The sequence below is a fragment of the Sus scrofa genome, chromosome 14 (genome assembly GCF_000003025.6).
Source record: "Sus scrofa isolate TJ Tabasco breed Duroc chromosome 14, Sscrofa11.1, whole genome shotgun sequence".
Classification (NCBI taxonomy): domain Eukaryota; kingdom Metazoa; phylum Chordata; class Mammalia; order Artiodactyla; family Suidae; genus Sus; species Sus scrofa.
This window is the reverse complement of record NC_010456.5, coordinates 35962619-35985826: the sequence shown is the minus strand read 5'-3', so window position 1 is coordinate 35985826 and position 23208 is coordinate 35962619. Positions and strand designations below refer to the sequence as shown.

Here is a 23208-nt window from a genome sequence, read left to right as displayed (position 1 = left end):
GGAGTTGAAACCTCCCTAGGCCCCCATCTACCTTCCAGGCTCACTCCTTCTTGCCCTCAGGCTTCAGTTTAGACATCACCCTTGGAGAGGCCTTCCCTGACCACTCCCACCCCTCAGGCCCTGAACAGGTCACACAAGTCTGCGTTATCCTCTCTCACTGGGCTGCTCACTGGGGTCACACATCACAATCGCTTATTAACTTTTTGTTTGCTTTCTTTATCTAGACAAAGTCTTTACTTCTAAGGTGCTCACAATTACATGGAGAAGAAAGACATGGAACCCAGAAACCAATAGTTATTCAGGATGGTGAGAAGTGCTGAGAAGAAAATAAAAGTAGGCAATGGGCTGGAAAGTGACAGAGAGGGAAAGGGAAATTTAGATGGGGGTGGTCAGGGATGGTTTCTTGGGGAGGGGATGTTTTTGATGAGATCTGAGAGGTGAGAAGGAGAGAGTCATGTGAAGATCCAGGAAAGCATGCTCCAGGCAGAGGGAAGGGCGGGGGTGGGGGGCTGGGGGTGGGGTGGGGATGAATTTGGGATGTTTAAGAAATAAAAGAAAGCCTAGTGGCTAGGGTTTGGCAGTCCAGGCGAAGGTGACAGGTAATGAGACAAGGCCAGGGGCCAGATCATAAAAGGTCTTAGAGGCTCAGAAAAGGAGTTGGTTGGTTGCTTATTGTTTGTCTTCCACGTAGAGTGTGAGCTCCAGGAGAGCAGGGAGTTTGTCTGTCTTGTTCACCACTGTATCCCTAGACTCTAGCCCAGTGCTGGGCACATGGCAGGTATTGTGTAAATACTGGGTGAATCAAGGAATGAACGTGTCCCCCACTGCCTCTGGCACTCTGGATATGTTCCCTGTAGTTGTTTTAGCATCTCTTTTCCCCAGGCTTCCTGTCTTCCCTTTGGTGTCCCATTCATCCCAAACCCTAGCTTTGGGAACATACCCCAACCATGTGAGATCATTTACCCACAAAGGCTCAGGGGTCCCCTTTTTGAGGAGAGCAAAGTGCATTTCAGAAAGCTCCCCCACAAGCTTTATGATATCAAATGCTGGGATTTCAGGCCCAGGTGTGTCTGTGCTCCCGTGCATGAGTGCATACTTCGAGGTCCTAGTTCCCTGCTCAGATCAGCACAAGAAGGCGACCCCAAGCCACCAGCTGCTAGGAAACTCGGTCACATCAATAATTCCTCTGCCTTGCTCTACACTGGTGCCTGGGGGAGCGGGAAGTTAATTAGCTTTGCTAGAAAGGGCCTGTGAAATGTGTGGAACTCTACAGCCTGAGAACCCTGCACGCTCAAGACGCAATTCTGCATTCCAGCCCCAGCCTGGGCTCACTCGGCCGCATCTTACACCTGTTCACGGCCTTGGGTGGTATTTACAGACAGTGGACACTCATGGGTCAGCGGGAGGACAGGAACGGGGACATCCCCACGCTGTGTCTGAGTTGTCGCTGAGTTAACTTAATGATGAAACAATCACCATTCATTCTCCCTTCTCCTGGGAGTGCAAATGGCTTTATAAACACCAGGCCTAGGGCGAACAAGGGAGGCGGGGTAAGCGGTTTACCTGGAGTGGGGAGTGAGCCTTCAGTCCATTAAGAGGAGTCTAGAGCAGAAGTTAATGGTCCCTCCAGGCTTGGAAGTTAATTCGGCCTTGAAAATAGTTCTCAAAATCCATTTGCCCACCACTTGGGCCCACACTGATCTCCACGCCCTGCCTCTGCCTCCCTGGAACATCTCCATTCGCTGTTTCTTGGACTGACTTACTCCAGGATGCCAGCCTGGGAAGTCACTGACCTTGGACTGGGTTTCTCAAAGCTGGACAAGAGTGACACAATACAAGTGAGGCACTTGCTTCTGGTCCACAATTTAAGGGGTGGCCCCAAAACTCAGTCATCAGGAGAAAATAAATACAGGCAGTGACTTTTTAAAAATTAAGATCAATGAAAAACATCCATGAGGAACAAAATATCAAGGGTGATAATAAAGACAGGGATCTTACCTTCATTCACCCTACTTGGACCCTCATTCAAAATAACCTTGACCCTCACTGGCATGACCTTGACCCTCACTCATATGACCTTGACCCTTACTTGCATGATCTTGACCCTCATTCATCTGTCTATATTCCCAGTCCTGATGCAAGATGATTTCAGGTGGTCCATGTGTGAACAGTTAAAATTTTAATACTGGAGTTCCCGTCGTGGCGCAGAGGTTAACGAATCCGACTAGGAACCATGAGGTTGCGGGTTCGGTCCCTGCCCTTGCTCAGTGGGTTAACGATCCGGCGTTGCCGTGAGCTGTGGTGTAGGTTGCAGATGCGGCTCGGATCCAGCGTTGCTGTGGCTCTGGCGTAGGCTGGCGGCTACAGCTCCGATTAGACCCCTAGCCTGGGAACCTCCATATGCCGTGGGAACGGCCCAAAGAAATAGCAAAAAGACCAAAAAAAAAAAAAAAAATTTTAATACTTAGGTATTTTATTTATTTATTTATTTATTTATTTTTTGGCCACACATGTGACATGTGGAAGTTCTGGGGCCAGGAATCAAACCTCCACCACAGTAGTGACCTGAGCCAAAGCAATGACAACGCCAGATCATTAACCTGCTGAGCCACCAGGGAACTCCTAAGGTTTTAATACTTAGGTATTTTTTAAAAATTATGGCAAGTGATCCCAGCTTTCTATTCATGGTAAGGATAGACCATTTTTCTTTTACATCAATTCCAGTAAATAATTTAAATAAATTTCTTGGGTAAATAACAGCACAAGTGGTCTGTGGATGGGGCCAAGACCCTGGTGGGGGGGATGCTTGGGCTAAGGCTCCATATGTGACCCTGCCGAAGGCAGGGCCAAGCTAACCTCCTTTTCTGTTTTTTACTATATGAAAGTGACTTCCAGTTTAAAGCAGGTGCTTACAAAGAAGAGAACAGGGCTCAACAGGAGAGTTGCCTTGACAGTCACTGAACCTCTCCAAGCCCCCAACTCTAAAATGAGGTTCATAATACTTACCATAGAGGGCTATGAGGTTTATAGGAAGTGATCATAACATGCTTGGTGGGGATTATTGAGGCCACATCCTGACTTTTGTGGTAGCTTTCCCCATTAAAAAACACAAGAAATTGGTGTTCCTTTGTGGCACAGTAGGTTAAGGATCTGGTTGCTGCTGTGTCATGGGTTTGATCCCTGGCCCAGGAACTTCCACATGCCATGGGTGTGGCCAAAAAAATTATTTTTCATGACTTCATAATTATAAAGATGAATGCAATCCACCTCAGTTATATTCACCTTTATACCAATGCAAAGTATGCATCTTGTTTATTTCAAAAAGTAAAATATTTAGGGGGCTTCTAAAAGTACTATGGTTGCAGGCACTGGGCTTGCTCTGCCAGACAGAGAGGCCAGTCCTGGGCACTACAGGCAAACACTCAAATCTTTTTTGATCTTCACAACACCACAAGGCAGGCACAATTAGCTCCATTTTATGGATGATGAAAAAGAAGGCCCAGAGAGGTTGAGCAACTTGCTCAAGCTCACACAGCCTCTGGGTAATAGTGCAGAGATTTGAATCCAGATTCCCCTGATTCTAGAGTCTGCCTTCCTGCCACACCCCAGGAGGTGAGATCATCTGGAGGGCTGCTGACCCTAAGTGTTCATGTCCTTTTTTTTTTTTTTTGTCTTTCTAGGGCTGCACCTGCAGCATATGGAGGTTCCCAGGCTAGGGGTCTAATCAGAGCTGTAGCTACTGGCCTATGCCACAGCCACAGCAATGCCAGATCCAAGCCGCTTCTGTGACCTACATCACAGCTCACGGCAACGTGGGATGGATCCTTAACCCACTGAGTGAGGCCAGGGATCGAACCTGCAATCTTATGGTTCCTAGTCGTATTTGTTAACCACTGAGCCATGATGGGAACTCCTGATCATGTCCTTTGACAGAGGAAATTATGATTACATTCAGGGCCAGCTCCTTCAAGGTCCATAAGGGGGAAGCAATCTGTAGGAGGACCCCAGTGTCCTGGCCTCTTGGTTGCCTGTTAATTTGGGTGGGAGCTGGGTGACATGCTCAGGCTGGTCGTTTGAAAGTCTCTGGGCATTAAGCTGCCACCCCCAGGCAACAAGATGTCCTCAGGGCCTCTGAGACACTGAGCACCAAACTCCAGCAGGGAGGGTTGCTATTTGCTTCATGCTTCTGTGTTCTTGAAAAAGACAAAGAAAAAGAGAGAAAAAGAACTTTGGAAGCAGACCAAAGCCACTCAGGTTTTCCGCTGTGTGTCTCCTTGCAGCTCCTCAATGAGAAGGGCCTGACAAGTGTCACCTGAACAAGGGGTCAGCGCCATTCCCTTCCACGCACGCGACACTGCAATTTTAAACAATTGTGGCTTGAGACAAAGATCCTCCCGGGGAAGGAAAATCTAACCGAGTTTGCAGTTTCCAGCTTCGGCGCTTCTTGAATTATACATGGGCAAAACCCCCTTGAAGGCTGCTTTTTAAGCTGTGAGGGGAAGGCATATAATTTTGGTCTCTGGCATTCTGCTAGAACACTTGCTGAAAATGGGGCCCCTCCCCAGCCAAGTGGCGTTTGCCTCAAAACCAAATGGGGGACGTTTGACGCTTTAAATAGCTTCAAGCTGCCAACAGAAAGGATGCCGAGGGGACGGGTTCTTTTCCTCCTTGCCACAGTCTTGTCTCCTTAGGGCTTCTGTCTCTCGGAGGCCCTTGCCTTGTGGTGGCAGCTGTGACACAGACCACAGACATTCTCCTCCTTCCTGGCTGGGAAGAAGGAAAAGTGCTATATCCTTCCAGAAGGGGAGGCAGGGGACTGGGTTGGGGCCTCAAGGCACAGTAGGGTCCAGCCAGGCTCAGTTCAGCCTCCTCTGGGAGATGGCAACTCCAGGTCCAGCCTGAAACAACGCCATGCTGGGTCCAGAAAGGATGGCGCTATTTCTGGCCCCTGTAATTGGGCAAACTGTCTCTAGTGGTCTGTAGCTGCAAAATGCTACTCAGAAGATGGGGGTCCCTGGACTTTTCTCCCACCAGGGTTTGCCCAAGGACAGAGGTCAAGGGCATTTGAAGGGTGTGAATTGGCTGGGGTCATTTGGGTCATTGGTGGCTTAAGAGTGTGGGTCCTGGTGACAGTCACAGGGGTTGGAATGGTGCTTTGTAATTTATTAGCCGTGTGAACCTGAGAAGTCACTGCACCTCTGGGACCCTCAGCTTCCCTGTCTGTAGAATGGGCTGATTACCTACTTCAAAGGGTTACTGTAAAAATGATGTGCATGCTTTATTTAGCACAGTAGCCCGCTAGGCTTTAAGCGCTCCAGAAGTGGTGGCTATCGTGATTACCTGCATGTGGAAGTTAAGGAAAGGACAAGTGATATTAGTTCCTGTTGGTAATTCAGAGGGTGTGTGTGTGTGTGTGTGTGTGTAAATGCTCGAGGGTGTGCGTGTATGCCTGTGTGAGTGCCTGTGCCTTTGGGTGTGAATGTGTGTGTCCTTGCACTCGTGCACAGGCTCCAACCAAAGGTGGGGGGCGGGGCGGGGAAAGTGTTCTTGGCCCTAGACGTGGAAACCTGAGAAGGGCAAATACTTCATTATTTAGATTCAAAAGCTACTCATTAGGCGGACTCGGGCACTTAGAAAGGAAAGCTGACCTACAAGTGTAAAATGTTATTATAAGTAATGACAATGATTATAGGATGAGGGTGTGAGTGGAGAGAGGGAGCTGGAGAGGTTAATGTCCATTAACTACTGCGAATTAGGAGATGGTGCTTCTGCAGACACTTCTGGGCGAAACCTAACGGTCTGTTTATTTACCTCACGGGGAGCTCTTAGCACATCAAAAAGGTATTTAAAACACAACCCCCCCCCCCCAACAATTAGCTTTAGGAAAAGAGTAAATATGGACACAATTTATCACTCCAAGAGAGCCTTGCTATCACAGATGCCGTGGTTAAATAAAACAGACACTAAGACCCTCTGGAAAGATCAACCCAGAAGCAATTTACTTATTTGCTGATCATCGCTGGGCAGTGGGACTTTGGTGGCACCGCAACAGTTCATAGCTTTCTGCTAATTTGTATAACCTGAGTTATGTGTTCCTTTTTGCATCCAGTGGGGGAAGGATGACTCAGGAATGGGTCGAGGTGATTTCACTGGCTTTGTCCATCTTTGGTTTAACAACATAATAGAAGGAAGCTGGACACTGAAGGAGCCACAGGACTGGGACTTGATGTTAGGGGATGAGTTATCTTGGTTTACCTGGGACTGAGGGGTTTTAGTCTTTGAGCTGGGACATTCCTCAGGCAAACAGGGATGACTGGTCACCCAGCTATGTCCCCTCCCCTGGGCCCCAAGTGTGAATATCAGTCAATCCCGGTTGGAGTAATAGAGGGGCAGAAGCTGGCTTGCCACTTCCTTGTTAGAAATTCTACCTCTCCCACCCCCCACCCCTCATATGTCAAAACAGACTGTGAACCCATTAGCAGCAGGAATGTGGGGTCATGTGGGACCAGAGCAGGAGAGCCGCACACACCGAGGTAACCATCCAGGGAGACCTCTGATAGGCGAAGGCGCGGGGGTCCGAAAGCTGATCTTGTGCAGATTGCTTTTAACTTCCCAGAGAACTCTTGATGGAAACTTGCAGAGCCTGACGACACTGCAGATTCCAGAATCTCTGCCCCTCTCCTCAATATGTATCTGATCATGTTATATAAACTGAGGCAAGAACACACACTATACCCTCGAAAAGCACATCATTCTACCATTTCAGCTGTTTCCACTGCTTCTGCGAGTTCGTATATAAATATCTCTGCGTGTGCGTTTGTGTGTACATTTCTTGACATATTTACGAAGCCCCAGTTTGCCAACCTTCGGGGCATAATGCAAGAACTATTTTTCATCCTAATCTGCTGTAATGACATGTTTTATTATACTATTTCAGCTGTTTCCATTGCTTTCGCTGTTTCATGTTTTATGTATTTTAACTAATGCTTTAATTTTAGGACGTTGTGCCCTAAGGTGATTTCACAAAGGCTCACTTTGGAAAATCGACGGGGATTCGCAGCCATGGCCGTTGGAGGCTCTATCCACACCCAGTGCTGCACAGAGGAAAGGGGGTCCGAATGCAGGGCAGGAAGCCAACTCATTTGAAGGCAGACCTGGGAGACTGATGGCCTAAGGGCCCGGTGTCCATAACACCAAGATGTAGAGGGACCCTGTGTTTGCCTAGGGCCTCCGCCCTGTTTTAACCCTGAAAGTCTGGTGTCTGGGACCCTTCTCAGCTCTGGATAAAGCTGGATGACTGGTCACCCTACCAAGGTGGCGGGTTTGATGCTTGCATAGGCTGGTTCTCAGGAGGTGGGGCGCTGTCGTGTGACACTGAAAGCGCCCGGGATTTGGGATGCCATCTTCGTTTCAAACCCCATACTGCCAACGCTATAATATCATTTATAATAATATCATTTGAATTTGAGGAAGTCACTTAATCTCTCACTAAACTTCAGTTTCCTCCTCTAGGAAAAGGGGCTGGGAAAGCGAATCATACAGAAGTGCCATAAGGGATAGAGGAAGTGATGTGGCTGCCACGCTTGGTACTCAGTCTCCCAGTTCCCCGACCTAACACTGAGGGGGTCACACTGGATGCTTTTGAAGTGCTCAAAATCCCTGTCCTGTGGCAGAGTGAAGGGCTGAGGCCTCTCAGACTTGGGCACCAATGTGTCCCCATAGCTTGTTAAGACCCTTTGGCAGCGAGGGCTGAGGGGCACAAGAGAGAATAATAATAATGGTAGTAATTATAACTATAAAATATTATAGTACTAATGGTAATAATACTAATAGCTTCTGTTTATTAAGTGCTTACTATGTGACAGGAAAGCCCTGTATTAAGCACTGCCTTTCCTCATCCCATCATCCCATGAAATCCTCCAATAGGACACCTGTTGGGTAGGTGAGATCCTAACCCCCATTTTGCAGATGAGAAAATGGAGGCCCAGAGAGGTGAAGGCATTTACTGAAGACCACAGAGCAAACAAATGTTCAAATGGGGCATTTGAGACCACATCAGTTACTCCAATGTCCATGCTTTTAGCATGACGCCCTACAGCCTCTCTGCCTGGAAGCAGTGAAGAGTCACTTGGGGCTGTAAGGCATTGAGAAGAAGGGCAGAGGGAAGGTCAGAGGGCAGAGCCGAGAAGCCCTTTGATTGTTGGGCCTCAAATACCTGCTCCAGCCTGGAACAATCCCAAAGTAGGGCACAGGGAGGGCCCTGGTATAACACCTCTCTTTCTCCTTCCTCTTTCTCTCCCACACCCTCTCCATACCCATGGCCCATCCTGGACCCTCCTGCCTTTGTGTCTATGTATACATGTATGTTTCCCCTGAGCAGGAAGGTCATTACTTTCCCTTTATGCCCCATATCCTCTCTCTGAAAACTCCTATTCACCCTGCAAAGCCTAGCTCTTCAATGTCCAGGCCCTTGTCCCTTTAAATTTCCACTAGTGGCTTCTTCACTGACTTAATCACAGCATCTGCCTGTGCCTAACGTGAAATGATGGAAAGCTGGTAGAAAGTTTGTTGGTCAGAGAAGCCTCAGCTGTCTTGCTCACTCCATCTGGATGACAATCAGCCAATGTGTTTTGGACCCTGACCATGTGCTATCACACGCCACTGTGTTTAATTTAATTAATGAAGCCCCAGGAGCATCATCATTTCTATTTTGTAGATTATGGTTAAGCAAACTACAGCCTGTGGGCCAGCTGCCTGTTTTTGTAAATAAAGTTGTACTGGACACAGCTATGCTTGTTCATTTGTGGATGTCCATGGCCGCTTTCACGCTACGGTGACAAAGTTGAATAGTTGCCACAGAGACTACATGGCCTGCAAAGATATTTACTATTTGATCCTTTGCAGAAAAAGTGTGCTGGCCTCTGTAAATCAAAAGTGAAGTACTGAGGTTCAGAGAGGCTTAGCGACTCGCCCCAGTTAACTCAGCCAACCAAGGACAGACAACCAAGACAGACTTCAAGGCGGCACTCTTTCCATGCCCTAAATGCCATCCTGGTTTTCTTCCAAGTTCCCCACCACCACCCCCGACAACCATTCCCCAGGGCTCTGCATCAAGCCACACAAAGTAGGGTCCTTTCTGCCTGGCATGGGAGCCAAGTGTAGTAACAGATGACAGAGTCACCTGGATGCAGGTATGAGCACTTAAGGCACATCAGGGCCCGGAAAAAAAGGGAGTGAGCAGGAGAAGATTTTTGTTTTATTTTTTTTTACAGAAAGAAGGTGCATTTGATAAAGAATCTCACCTCGCCTGCCAATCTCATTTTCCAAGCACTTTACAGATAAGCCAGTGGCGCAAAGTGAATCAATTCTTGCCTAACTGCTCTGCAGTTTCCACTTTCAGCCGGGCCAGATCCAGCATGGCTTGCAAAGGGCAGGGCCTTCCTTGGGATTTGAGACCGCCCCTCAACCGGGGAGACCAAACTCCTTCCCATATCCCACAGCTGAGCTCCTCCAATGTCCCCCGCCCCCCATCGGCACCCACCTTCCCCATTTCAGCCCTGCAGCTTCCCCCTTCCAGCGTCTCCTGGGGTCTGCTTCCCCACCCAGCTCGGGGAGCTTATTTCAAACTGAGATACAATTACAGATCACATTCCTTTTCTTCTCCTCTTTTTCTTTTTAATAAAGCTGTTTTGTGTCTCCTTTCCCCCGCCTTCCTGCATTCCTCCCATCTTAGTCTTCCCCTCTCCCCCTCCTGTAGGAAATGTCTAGGATTCTCTCACTGGGGTGTAATGGTTAAATTGCTACCAGCTGATTAAACAGCAGACGTTGAAGCCGTAATCCTTGGCGTTCAGGAACCTGGGGAGGCAGCGACGAGGGCCCTGACCCGCTTAGCCCCTGCTGACCCCCCTGCGATGTGCCCGCCCTATCGTCGCTCTTTTCATCTGTCCCAGGCTGCCTGACAGAATCCTCGGGGAAGGGCCAGGGGAGGAAAGAGAGAGGAGAGGCTGTGGGAGGGGAGGGAGGAGCGGGGTGGGGGGTGGTGGGGGTGGGGGTGCCCCCCTGGCTGGGCCCAGCCTCCGAGGAATGTCTATTCCCATCCATCCCTTCCCTGCTCATCTGTAAAGCCACACACACGCACACACGCACACGCAAACCCAGACCCCGGTCACACATATTCACTCACTCAAACACCCAGGCTCTTTCTCACTCTGAAGAATGAAGACCAGAGGAAGGAAGGAAGGGCCCACCTGCCCTGCCCCCCCTCCCCACAGCGCACCTGCCCCAGCCGGGAAGGATCGGGGAAGATAAGAGAAGTGTGACCTGGGAGAGGAGTGGTGAGAGGGAGGGGGAGGGCTTCGGGGATGGGCAGGCTCAGGTTTGACTCTGCTGGCTGCACGATCCCCTGAGTCAGGACAGCCCTTCTTGGAGCCTCCCTGAGCCCTGTTTGCAGACTGGGGGTGACTGCCACTTCACAAGGTGGCTTGGGACAAAGCAAGTGAAGGCACATCATCAGGTCTGGCCCAGCACAAAGCGTGTCTCCTCTCAAAAAGCCAGTGCCCACGGCTGCGGTGCAGCATGTTCATCTTAACCTTCAAACACTTGGCCCAGGAAAAGCCATGTGCCCCTGGGCTCCTCTCCTCTGACCCCCAGCTCTTCCCCTTGCAAACTGCCATCGTCATGGCTTCCCGATGGGCATGTGACAACTGGATGCACAGCTCCAGGATCCAGGCCCCCACGAAGGTGTCTTTCCCATTCTGACCCACGTGGTTTTGACTCAGGCTCTGGGTGAAGCATAGCCGGGGGCAGGGAGGCTCCCTGGGAAAGTTTATTTCCACGGAAAGTACAGTTCAGATGGGGCGCGGGGGGCGGGGGGGGGGGCGGTCTGGGCAGCTTCTTCCTCCCCCACACTTACTCAGAAGCCAGAGAGGCGAGCCTGAGGACTCACACGGCTCTTGGAAGCTTCTTTCCTCTTTCCAAGGGGAAAGGAAAAGCCTCTGTCTTAGTCATGGTTCTCCAGAGAAACAAACAGAACTGTCCATATGCAGACATGTGTCTCTATATAATTGTATCTATATAGATAATTCTGCATAAATAGATTGAGGTATGAAATAGATATCCTATATGTAGGATAGATGATATAGATGAATCCACATATAGGGTTAGATGTACAGTCGGTGCTCCTTATCTGTGGACTTTACATCTGCAGATACTTGCTGTACTGTGCCATTTTATGTAAAGGATTTGAGCCTCTTTGCATTGTGCTATCTACTGCGGCTCCTGGCACCAATCCCCCACAAATACTAAGGGCAACTGTAGGTATATATATATAGGTATATCATATATCATATATATATGATATAGTTATTGCGTATACCTATATACCTGATATATCTATCAAGAGGGAGCAGGAGAAAAAGAGATAAGAAATCGGCTCACACACTTATAGAGGCTGAAAAGACTCACGATGGGCCAGCGGGAGAGCCACTGCTGGGAGTTCCAGTCCAGGGGCAGGAAGAGACTGCCTCCCAGCTCAAAAATACTCAGCAGAGAAAGTGGAATTCCCTATAGGCATTTCTGATCAACTCAGGCCCTTGAGGGACTGGATGAGACCCACCCACTGTGGGGAGGGCTAACTGCTTTACTCAGTCAACCCATCCAGACGCTAATCGCATCCTTAAACACCCTCACAGACACATCCAGAGAGTATTTAACCAAATGTCTGGGCACCTTGTGGCCCCATCAAGTTGACACATGACACTGACAGCATAGCCTCAGGAGAAGGCTGCTGGAAGGGCTGAGGGCCAGACCCATTTCTGTGCAGGGGGGGGTCAGTGTTCCCCGAAATCCATGTCCACCTGGAACCTTAGAATGCGACCTTCATTGGAAATAGGGCCTTTGTAGACACAACTAAGCTAGAATTGAGATGAGACCATGGTGGATTAGGTTGGGCCCCACATCCAGTGAGAATGTCCTTATGAGAGACAGAAAAGGACACAGACACAGGGAAGAAGGCCATGGCAAGACAGGTGGTGGAGGTCGGGGTGATGCTCCATCAGTTGGGGAACACCTGGTACCACCAGAAGGCGGGAGAAGCAAAGGATCCACTCCCAGAGCCTCGAGAGGGAGTTCAGCCCTGCTGACACCTTGGTTTTGAATTTCTGGCCTCCAGAACTGTGAAACAATAACCTTCTGCTGTTTTCAGCCACCCAGTGGGTGATAATTGTTAGAGCAGCTGCAGGCAACAAATACACCCTGCAAAGCATGCATCATTGGTCCCATTTTACAGATGGGGAAACCAAGGCACAGAGAGAAGAAAGTCCTTGTCCAAAATCACACAGCTGGTCAGAAGTGAAGGCAGGATTCAAACCCCTGTCTAACTCCAGTGCTCAGAGCCTGTACCACTGAGTTCATCCAGAAGGGACGTTTCTGCGGGGAAGAGACCTGGTGAAAGATGGAAGGGAAGGCAAGTGCTGGCTTCCTCTGCCACCAGCTCACAGGCTGTCAGGGAAGCTGGATAAGGGGTCCCAGGGATGGGACCTGCAGTCTAGGCACCCTTTCCTAGGATGAGTCTCTGGGCGGGTGGGGGTGGGGTTTGAAAATTCCACCCTGTGTAAGAGTGGGAGAAAAAACTCTGGTCATAGCTCGTTTAACCAGAACGTTTTTCCTGTCTAGGAGCAGCCCTCACCTTGGTTGGGGCAACAAGCCACTAAACCTGGGCATTTACCTAGAGGCAGGGCTGGGGCAGGTGCCTAGGGCCCAGAATTAAAGGAGGCACTTGTTCTCGAGTCATGCCAGTGCCCAGCCCCAGGTGGTCTGACCCTGACAGTGGGTGCCTCCTAATATTCTGTACCCTGCTGGCCTCACCCCAGTCCTGGCCTGCCCTAGTGGTCACTTGTCAGAGGAACAGAGGGGCATTCTGAGTTACTGGCAGCAAGTGGGCTGTGGAGCCTCTAAAATCTGGGTTTAAATCCTGACTTGAGGCATTTACTAGCTGGGTGTCTGTGGGTGGGTCTGTTCTCTTGTTTGAACTCAGTTTTCTCATCTATAAAATGGGGATAATAGATTAAAACCTATCTCATCAGTTGTGGTGGGGATTAAATGAGAGTCTGCACGTGAGGTGCCTGGCACTTGGTAATGTCAGCTATTGTTTCTACATTCGCAGCTTGGAAAGAGGAAGTTAGGGGGGTAGCAACGTGAGTAATGGCTGCATCTGGAGGCAGATCAAAGGTGGCCAGCCATGCTGACGAGCCGGTCGGGTGTCTCTTCAGAGTGAATGATAACTGGTAATTTCTTGTTTAAGAAAAACTCAGGCTCAGACTGGAAGGGCGAGGCAGGGATGCGAGGCTGCAGCCCAGGCACAGAGCTTTTAGGAATCTGCACAGTCCTGTGCAGGGAGTCACCTTGCCAGCCTCTTCCTTCTGTCTGGACAGGAGCCATGAAGTTCCTGGGGACACTGCCTAGACCATCTCCTGGCGGGGAACACTGGACATAAGTTCCAGCTCCCCACAGTTTCAGCTCTGAGGATATAAGCCGGTCACCTCCCCAATGTCTTGGTGTTTCCATCTGAGCCAGAGAGGATACTGGACCGGGGCTCTGGCAATAAGGACAGGTTGGGTTGAGCAACCGAATCTGTTCCTCATCCAAGCAACAGATCTTTTCTCAAGCTCGGCTTTGGTCTGATGACCTGCCTGCGGTGGGTCCTATGCCACCACTGTGCGTTCATGATTTCCCAGGCTGATGGCGGTGGTCTGTGAGGCCCCACAACTGCCTGGTGAGGAAGGCAGGCAGGGCCTCATATCAGTTTACCCACTTTTACTTTTTAAGTTCATTGATTTGCCTTCCTGACTCTTGTTCCCAGAAAGAGAGGCTTACATCCAATATAAGCGGCAGGTTCGAAGTTCCTATTTGTGATTTTTTTTTTTCCTTTTAAGGGTGGAGCTGCCCATCGGCGAAGGCAACCCCCTCCCAATTTTCCAGTTCAGACTATAGCACCTCCCACCCCCACTTCCTTGCACCTGGCTTGAACCCAGCTCTTTAACGTGCCAGGCTTAATCCCTCTGCCATGCTCCCAATGCCATGTTCTCACTTTTGCATTAGCACAATTATCTCATTCTTAATGAGTGTGGCTACCTTTTATTGAGCTGCTACTATGTGCCCAGCACTGTGCTAAAAGCTTTCCCATGTTATCTCAGTTAGACCTGGCAATAAACCCAAGAGAAGAGGATTATTTTACAGATAATGTAAAATAGTTATTTTATGCCAGAGGATTATTTTACAGAGGGGATGAGCTATGTGACTAAGAGGGGGAAACAGGGTTTGAATTCAAGTCTTCATCTTCACATTCGGGGCCCTAAACTTCCCAATAAGCTATCCCGTACTTTAGTTACCTACAGACTTCTCCCTCTCCTTCAACCTTGGGTCCCTATGTTCGCTGAGATATAGAATCTGAGAGAGCAGAGAGGCACAGCTATTATTTTTTAAAAGAAATTAAATAAACTTACAATTACATAAATGCTATTAAAAACAAAGGAAATAAGTGTTCAAAACGCCTCACTTGATCAACCGACGGAATTATTCTATTATCTTGAGATTATTTACGCCTATTATGTCTGGATGGTGAAAATACTATATGGTATTTGTCACTCTGCATTTGCACATCTTTTCCCAACTCTGTGTTCGGTGACCTCATATTGGTAGCTTGAAATTGGCCATGGTGTGAGTATTTACACTGTGATAATTGGCAAATGCTGCAAATCAGGGTTTTCTTCCAGGGAGCCAACTATTAGACATTTACCTGCCCAGGGCTGAAAACAACATTTGTGGTAGGTATTAATCATCCTCTCTGAACATATGAAGCAGTTGAGGCTTGGAAATGCAAGGTGATTTGCCCTAGGTCAACTGCTAGGAAGTGAAGGAGCCAGGATGACATCCCAGTTCATCCCATTTCCTCAGCACTGAAACACCTTCATGTCTACTGAAGACAGAAAAAAAAAAAAAAAAAAAAAAAAATCAGACTCCTTTCCAACCCACCCCAACCTCCAGCAGTTGCCTTGTGTTTGGTGAGTAAAATCAGAAGGTGGTTGGAAGATGCCAGCTATGTAGAAAGGCTCTGATTCAGAAAGAAGAGTGATAGGTAAATCCTTGTCCTGGGAAGAAGGGAGAGAAAGAGACAACAGACAAGGTCAAGTTTTTAACAGACAGTAATCTCATTTCACTCACCTGAGCCTTCAAGAGCTAGTGCTAAGTTGGCCAATTAAAAGTAATTTCATCTCTAGTGTCTATTTGAGAGTTATTTAAAGAAGACTTAAATAGTAATCTTTCATTTATCCCAAGAATAAAATAATATTCCCACCTCCCCCTCCAATCTAGCCACTCTTTTCAAAGTGAGATGCCGTGTTAAATGAACATTATTAATTGCCAACTGGAACTGCAGTTCTTTTGAACTCTATGGACGCAGCACTGGTTTGTTGCTTCTTTCAGTTACACATGTATTTTTATGTAGATTCAAGATCCTTCTTGTAAAAGAATTAGGAGCTCAGCAAATATCAGAAAAGCCTGAAACTCATTGGTTGGTAAATATCATTCGTTCCATCTCTAGGAGGGCAGAGAACTTGGCCTGGGTGCCCTGGAGGGATATGATCCTTGCTCCTGGGAACTTTATAACCTTGTTGGGGATTCATTCCAAGGCAAGTCTCTACTAAATGGGTGAAGAACAATGAGAGGGGAAATGCAGATATTAAACAAGTCTGGAGGGCAATTCGACAACAATTATTCCAGAGAGGCTACCTCAGACAACACTTAGAAATCACGTGTATAAGATGGCCAACAAACACATGAAAAAATGCTCAACATCGTTGATTATAAGAGAAATGCAAATTAAAACTACCATGAGATATCACCTCACACCAGTCAGAATGGCCATCATTAATAAATCCACAAATAACAAGTGCTGGAGGAGCTGTGGAGAAAAGGGAACCCTCCTGCACTGTTGGTGGGAATGGAAACTGGTACAGCCACTATGGAGAACAGTTTGGAGATACCTTAGAAATCTATACATAGAACTTCCATATGACCCCGCAATCCCACTCTTGGACATCTATCCGGACAAAACTCTACTTAAAAGAGACACATGCACCCGCATGTTCATTGCAGCACTATTCACAATAGCCAGGACATGGAAACAACCCAAATGTCCACCAACAGAGGATTGGATTCGGAAGAGGTGGTATATATACACAACGGAATACTACTCGGCCATAAAAAAGAATGACATAATGCCATTTGCAGCAACATGGATGGAACTAGAGACTCTCATACTGAGTGAAATGAGCCAGAAAGACAAAGACAAATACCATATGCTATCACTTATAACTGGAATCTAATAATCCAGCACAAATGAACATCTCCTCAGAAAAGAAAATCATGGACTTGGAGAAGAGACTTGTGGCTGCCTGATGGGAGGGGGAGGGAGTGGGAGGGATAGGGAGCTTGGGCTTATCAGACACAATTTAGAATAGATTTACAAGCAGATCCTGCTGAGTAGCATTGAGAACTTTGTCTAGATACTCATGTTGCAACAGAAGAAAGGGTGGGGGAAAAAATGTAATTGTAATGTATACATGTAAGGATAACCTGACCCCCTTGCTGTACAGTGGGAAAAAAAATATATATATAAAAAAGAAAAACAAAAAAAAAGAAATCACGTGTATAGACTGTCAAACAAAGTTGGGGTGGGGGAAACCCTAATGGTGGTCTGCTGGTAAGGATTTGGTGAACCAGTCATTTCTCATTCAGTACAACCTCTTAGGAACACGTCAGGTAGATTAGGCTTATCCTGATTCTGGTGTTCACTACAAGCCACTGCAGTTGCTCTGTAGCCTTTGCTGTTTCGTCCATTTTGGACCCCTTTTCCCTTCGGGTAAAAACATCCCAGTATTCCTTGGGGGGATTACTCCCCCAGTTCTCCATCCAGGTAGTTCATGGGGAGCTGGTTTTACCCCGGCTTGCAAAGGAGTATAGTAGATAGATTTCTAAGACGCACTTCGCCCTCACCCCACCACCTCATGATCCCTGTCTCTTGCTGTCCACACCCATGTATAATCCCCTCCTCCTGGGTGTGGGCTGAACCTAATGATGGGCTTCTAATCAATACAATAGAGCAAAAGTAATGTGATGTCACTTCAAGGATGAAGTTACAAAGGGTTGTGATTTCCGTGATGCTGGCAGACTCTCTCTACTTCCCTCTCAGACTGCATGCTTTGATGAAGGAAGCCACCATGTGGGAGAGCCAATGTGGCAAGGAACTAAAGGCTACCTCCAGCCAAGGCTACAGCTTGTGAGAATCTGAGGCCTTCAGCCCAACATCTTGTGAAACACTGAGTCCTGCTAAGTAAGTTTGGAAGCGTATCCTTTCTCAGTCGAGGCTTCAGATGAGACTGGGGACCCAGGGCTAACACCCTAAGAGCTGCCTTGTGAGAGAATAGGAAGCAGAGCACCCAGCTGAGCTATGCCTGGATTCCTGACCTAAGGAAACTGAGATAATAAACATGGGCTGTGTTAAATCGCTAAATTTGGGGGGTCATTTGTTATGTCATAATAGATAACTGACAGGGAAGACACGTGACCCTGTTAGCCAGCCAGAGCACTGCAATCCCTCAGCTACGATAATTAGTTCAGGGCTGTCCATGTGATCCATTGTTAGGGTTAGGCCTAATCTTAGAGCTTTTATAAATCAGAGGAAGAGGTGCTGTGTCTGTTGGTCTTGGGTTTGGAGGGTGTCAAAGACTACCTTGTGAAGAGGATATACTTGAGAATGAAACAACATAGCATCTTGTCTTTTTTTTTTTTTTTTTTTTTGCTATTTCTTGGGCCGCTCCCGCGGCATATGGAGGTTCCCAGGCAAGGGGTCAACGTGGATCCAAGCCGCGTCTGCAACCTACACCACAGCTCACGGCAACGCCAGATCATTAACCCACTGAGCAAGGGCAAGGACCGAACCCGCAACCTCATGGTTCCTAGTCGGATTCGTTAACCACTGCGCCACAACGGGAACTCCACAACATAGCATCTTGATAGAGAGATTCCAGAACCTGATGACAATGTGTGAGCCCCTATATCTAACCTTACCTGAAACATTCCCTATGGAATTTTTAGTTATGTAATCTAATAAATACTACTTCATCACTTAAGTCATTTTGTGTTGGGTTTCTGTTATTTATTAAAGGCTCTTTTAGCCATTCATTTGATAGGTGTTCATTGAGTTTTTGCATGCTGTGACCCAAGCCACAGCAGTAACAACACCGGATCCTTAACTTGATGAGCCACCAGGGAACTCCGTGGTACCTATTTCTTATAGGTTGAATTATGTCCTCCCCCTAAACATATGTTGAAGTCCTTCTCCCCCCACCTCCCACCAAGTACCTCAGAACGTGGCCTTATTTGGGTCATTGCAGATGTAATTAGTTAGAATGATGCAATTAGGGTGGGCCTTTAACCAATACGACTGGTGTCCTTATAAAAAGGGGAAGTTTGGACACATATAGACACACATGGAAGGAAGACAGTGAAGAGAGTCAGGGAGGATGGCCATGGACAAACTGAGAAGAGAGGCCTGGGATAGATTCTTCCCTCCACAGCTCTCAGAAGGACACAAGCCCACCATCACCTTGATTTCTAATGTCCAGCCTCTGGAACTGTGAGTCAATATATTTCCGCTGTTTAAGCCCCATGATTTGTGGTACTTTGTAATGGCAGCCCTAGCAGAAGAATACACCATTTTACAGAGTAATGGTTGGGAAAGTTAAGTAACTTTTCCAAGCACTGATTCCAGCCCAGGTCTCTATGACCCCAAAGTCCATGCTCTTAACCAACCACAAGTCTAAAATGGATGGTATCCTACAGGCAGTGGGGAGCTGGAGAAAGTCCAAGCAGCCCATCCAAGCCATGTTTCAGGTGGAACATCCTCATGGCAGGGATCAAAGTTCCTTCTCATGTCTATCGTGCATCTCTTTTATCCTCGGCTCACTGCCTCTGGCCGGGTTTCTAGGAGACAGGCAGAACCCCTCCTCGAGGCCTCCTCATAAAACCCCTGTGTGGAAGAGAAGTAGGTAATTAAATCCCTTCCTTTCTAGGACCTGTGGTCTCAGGCTTTGATCTTCCCTCCGTCTGCCCTGAAGCTTCTCCAGCCACTGAAGGAGGCATGAGCAAGCTGTGAGAACGGCCAGGCAAGGGCAAGCGTCCGAGGGGACTCAGGGCCCACCCCAGAGCCCGTGGGATAAGGAAGGAGCACTGGCGGGAGGCCTGACCTTGCCATGCACCATGTGGCTACAGTGAGCCCTGGACGCCTGTCTACCCAGCAAAAGGCTGCTGATGTTAAGTCCCCTTGTTTGCTCCTGATGTCCCAAGCCACCCAATAGCTTGGAGCCTCTATGCCCCCCACTTCACAAATTTAAAGGTACATGTTTATATACTACATATTTGGTTAAAAAGAAAGAGAGAGGGAGAAACGAGAGAATGGGAAGCTGCTTCCTCTATCTTGAGTCACTAGAAAGCTCCTCTCCCATCCTCCCCCCACCCCACCCGCCTCCCCAGCCCCGTGGCCTCCTCCCTCTCCATCCTCTATTCTGTTTGCAAGGCTGTTATTCCTGCCAAATGAGTCATTGATGTGGGAAAGTTAATTTATTTTGGCAGACTTCACCACTGCTCCGAGAAATGGAAACTGTACCTACTGCCATAGAAGACACAAGCTATTGTGATGATTCACTCATTCCTCTCTCCATCCCTCCATCCCTCCATCCAACCATCCATCCATCCATCCATCCATCCATCCATCCATCCATCCATTCCCAGAGCTCTGATTGTCTCTCACATACATATGTAGAAAACTGTTTTCTATCTCAGGGAGTAGATGTGATGCTTAAATGAGGTAATATAGGTTAAAAGACTTTGATAATAATAACAATAATAGCTAATCCTTGTTGAGCATGTATTATGTGTCAAGCTGCATGCTAAACTTTTTTTTTTTAATAAATAAGGCAATAAATCAAGCAGGCTTGGTTTAATAAATTTAGTCTTGATGCTGCTTTCTGGGATGGGAAGATTGTTGTCTTTGTTTTTGGAGATTCAGAGACTGAAGTTCAGAGGGGTCAAGGTGACCTGGCCATGTCTCACAAGTGGCAGAGGGAAGTCAAGCCCAGCTTCTTCTTATCATGATCCCCGTTTATGAGGTGTTGACCATGTGGCAGGCACTGGACGTACAACCTGCTTCTCCACTTCCAGCTCTCTTGGTTTTTCACACGAACCTGTGACGTGGGAACTGTGATTAGCATCTCTGTTTTCCAGCTGAGCAAACTGGGTTTTGGAGAAGTGGGGCAATGTGCCCGAGGAGGCATGACTATTACCCAGAAGAGCTGGGTGGGGAGCAGGCAGTCTGGGCTGGGAAGACGCTCTGTCCTCATTGAGAGCAGAGAGTGGCACTTTGCACCCGAGTGTCCCTGTTCTAGTTGATCACACTCACCATCGGCACCGTGGACATTCCTGCTGGCATCCTTACACAGTCCTGGGCACACAGATCCTGTGACAAAGACAGTGCTGTGTCTCACCAGACCCCTTGTCTTCATTCAAGACACAGATGGACCCCGGCAGTTATGCAGGTTCATATCACCGGATTCTGACCAGTGGAATGTGGAATAAGGGATGACGGTCATTTCCAAGCCTGGCCATGAAAAAAGCCTGTGATGCTCTGTTGGCTGGTCAGATGCAGAGAGAGGATCCTGTGGAAAACTCTGAGACCCCAGGGGAGGGTGGAACCCTGAATTGGAAGGTGCCTGCCATGACTGTATGGAGCCGAGATCTTCCAACTTGAGCTGCACTGGACTGTGACGTGGACCTCAGCCTTTGTGGGGGTACTCACTGAGATGGGGCTATTATAGCAGTTAGCCTGTCCTCATTCACACAGAGGTTATTCGAAGGGGTTTTGATACTACTGAGATTCTGGTCTAGGGTGTCCTTGGGAAAGGGTCCACCTTCACCAGAAGCCAAGCTTCATAAAGAATCCCCTGTATCAAGTGCAGGGCCTGGCACACAGTAGGTCTTCAGGAAATATTGGGAAGTGGCCAAATGAACCTCCTATCTCAGAGGTCCTTGGCCCACTGGGAAGCTCCCTAGATGGTGATGCAGGAAGGTCTTAATTATGCCACCTAATCCTCCATCCTTCCCCAGGGCTCATGCCAACTAACTTTCATCCACCTCCGTACATGTCCCCAGTACAGTGCTGGGGAGACAAGCCTAGCAGTAACATCTAGAACCTGCTTGTCAAGGCTGACGTGGCTCTACAAATATCAAGCTGACTTTATTCCGTCCTAACGGGCTGTCAAATATGGGAAGAGCCAAGCTGAGTGGGCTCAAAGCTGCATACACTGTATTCAGATGTTTACAGAAAACCAGTGCATGAGGATTTGCTTGAAAGCTAAATTTCCTCTTAGCCAAAGCCCAGAAATACCTTTTAAACCTTGAGCAAATAAGCCAGAGAAGAAGGCATTTTCCCTCTGACAGAGCCCTTAGAGCCCTGGGAGATCTTCTACTTTGCAAGGAAGCAAGCTCACTGCAAAAGGTGTGCCGCACGCCGCCTACAGCCAGCCTCTTCAAGAACTTTCCCTTTGGTCCCAGAGCACAAGGCACAAACAGCCACAAGACCCAGCCCTAACTTCAGGCTGTGAACAGAAGCCCAGAAATGCACATCTAGGTCCATTTGGAGAGATAACGTTAGTTCAGAATAAAATTAAAATGAGCCATTGTTTTTAAAAAAATTAACAAAACAGGAGTTCCCACTGTGGCTCAGAGGTTACGAACCCCACTAGTATCCACGAGGATGCAGGTTTGATCCCTGGCCCTGCTCAGTGGGTTAAGAATATGGTGTTGCTGTGAGCTGTGGCGTAGGTCTCAGACACGCTCAGATCCGGCGTTGCTTGGCTCTGGCATAAGCCTGGAGCTGCAGCTCTGATTTGACCCCCAGCCTGGAACTTGCATATGCTGCAGGTGCAGTCCTAAAAAGAAAAAAAAATCAACCAGCCAAACAAATACTATTTCCCAATGGAGTGTTGAACTGAGTAGGATGTTCGTTGAAGGAATATTTGCTAGAACCATCACTAACACTGAGAATATTGGCTGACATTTATCGAGTGCTTCCTAGGTGCCAAGCGAGGGTTTTCTACAGAAACCTCATTGAATCCTCACAGCTTCTGAGACAGAAACGATCATTATTAACTCTTTTACAGAGGCAGAAATGGAGGAGCAGAGAGATTCAGTAACAGGTTAGCTTTCATAGGGCCAGCAAGCAGCTGTGCCAGGATCCTCACCCAGCAGGTCTGGAATTAGCCAGGTTCCAGTTCAAAGCCCAGCTCAGCTTGGCTATAAGATCTTGGGCAACTTGTTTAATTTCTCTGAGCATCTGAAGACATGAATAGTAATAGTACCTAGTCCATAAATTTTAAGTGAGATGACATATGTGAAAGTAGCTAAAATGATCTTATTTTCTCTTATGGCATTTCATCTTGTGTGTGGTTTTATTTATAAGGTGTTATTCAGGCTGATGGCAGCTGGAAGCAGAAGTCAGCTGTCCACATCTGTATGCATAAGAGGCACTGGGGAGCCGAGGCCAGGACGCAGCTGATCGGAAGGGGCCTGAGTGCCTTGGCCGGGGTTAGAGGAGGCAGGAAGCAGCCACAGAAGGATGAAGAGGGCTTGGCAGGATAAGCCAGGAGACCTCCAAATCCAGCAGCAAAACTAGTGAAAATGGCCCCCGAGATCAAGTGTGCTGTGGCCCCAAGGGGTATGGCCACGAAGGCACCTCTCCTTTCTTCTTGCAGCGGAGAAGATGACTTGGATGAGCAAGAAGGAAACTGCAGAGAGAGTGAAGGCTTTGGCTTTGGAGGGTGGTCAGGGCAGTGCTTGGGAGAAGGAAAGGGCCAGGTTGAACAGGAAGAAACAGGCAGTGTATGAGTTTCCTGTGGCTGCTGTAACAAATGACCAAAAATTGGTCACTTAAGAAAACACAGAATTCTTCCTTTTTTTTCACTTTCTCACAGTTCTGGAGACCAAAAGCCTGAAATCAAGGGGTTCTCAGGGCCACACTCCCTCTGAAGTCTCCGTGGGAGGATTCTTCCTGGCCTCTTTCTGCTTCTGGTGGCTCCTGTCATCCTTGGCTTGTGG

The 23208-nt window shown here is 48.0% G+C and overlaps 1 protein-coding gene across 11 annotated transcripts in view; it reads right to left on the bottom strand.

The window, feature by feature from the left end:
• The window catches only part of C14H12orf49 (chromosome 14 C12orf49 homolog), a 355931-nt gene that overhangs the window by 76005 nt on the left and 256718 nt on the right, over positions 1-23208 (bottom strand). For 2 of the 11 annotated variants that reach the window (XM_013990339.2, XM_013990342.2), the window contains 2 exons: positions 20516-20572; positions 19587-20300 (listed from right to left, as the gene is read on the bottom strand). The exons of 2 other annotated variants lie outside the window; for them this stretch is intronic. In XM_013990339.2, the coding sequence (XP_013845793.1) occupies positions 20166-20300; positions 20516-20572 (192 nt within the window). In that variant the 3' untranslated portion in view covers positions 19587-20165. Of the gene's footprint in view, positions 1-3829; positions 15147-19586; positions 20301-20515; positions 20573-23208 lie in introns of those variants that run through there. 7 more of the 11 variants (XM_013990340.2, XM_013990343.2, XM_021073130.1 and 4 more) reach the window with 6 other exon arrangements.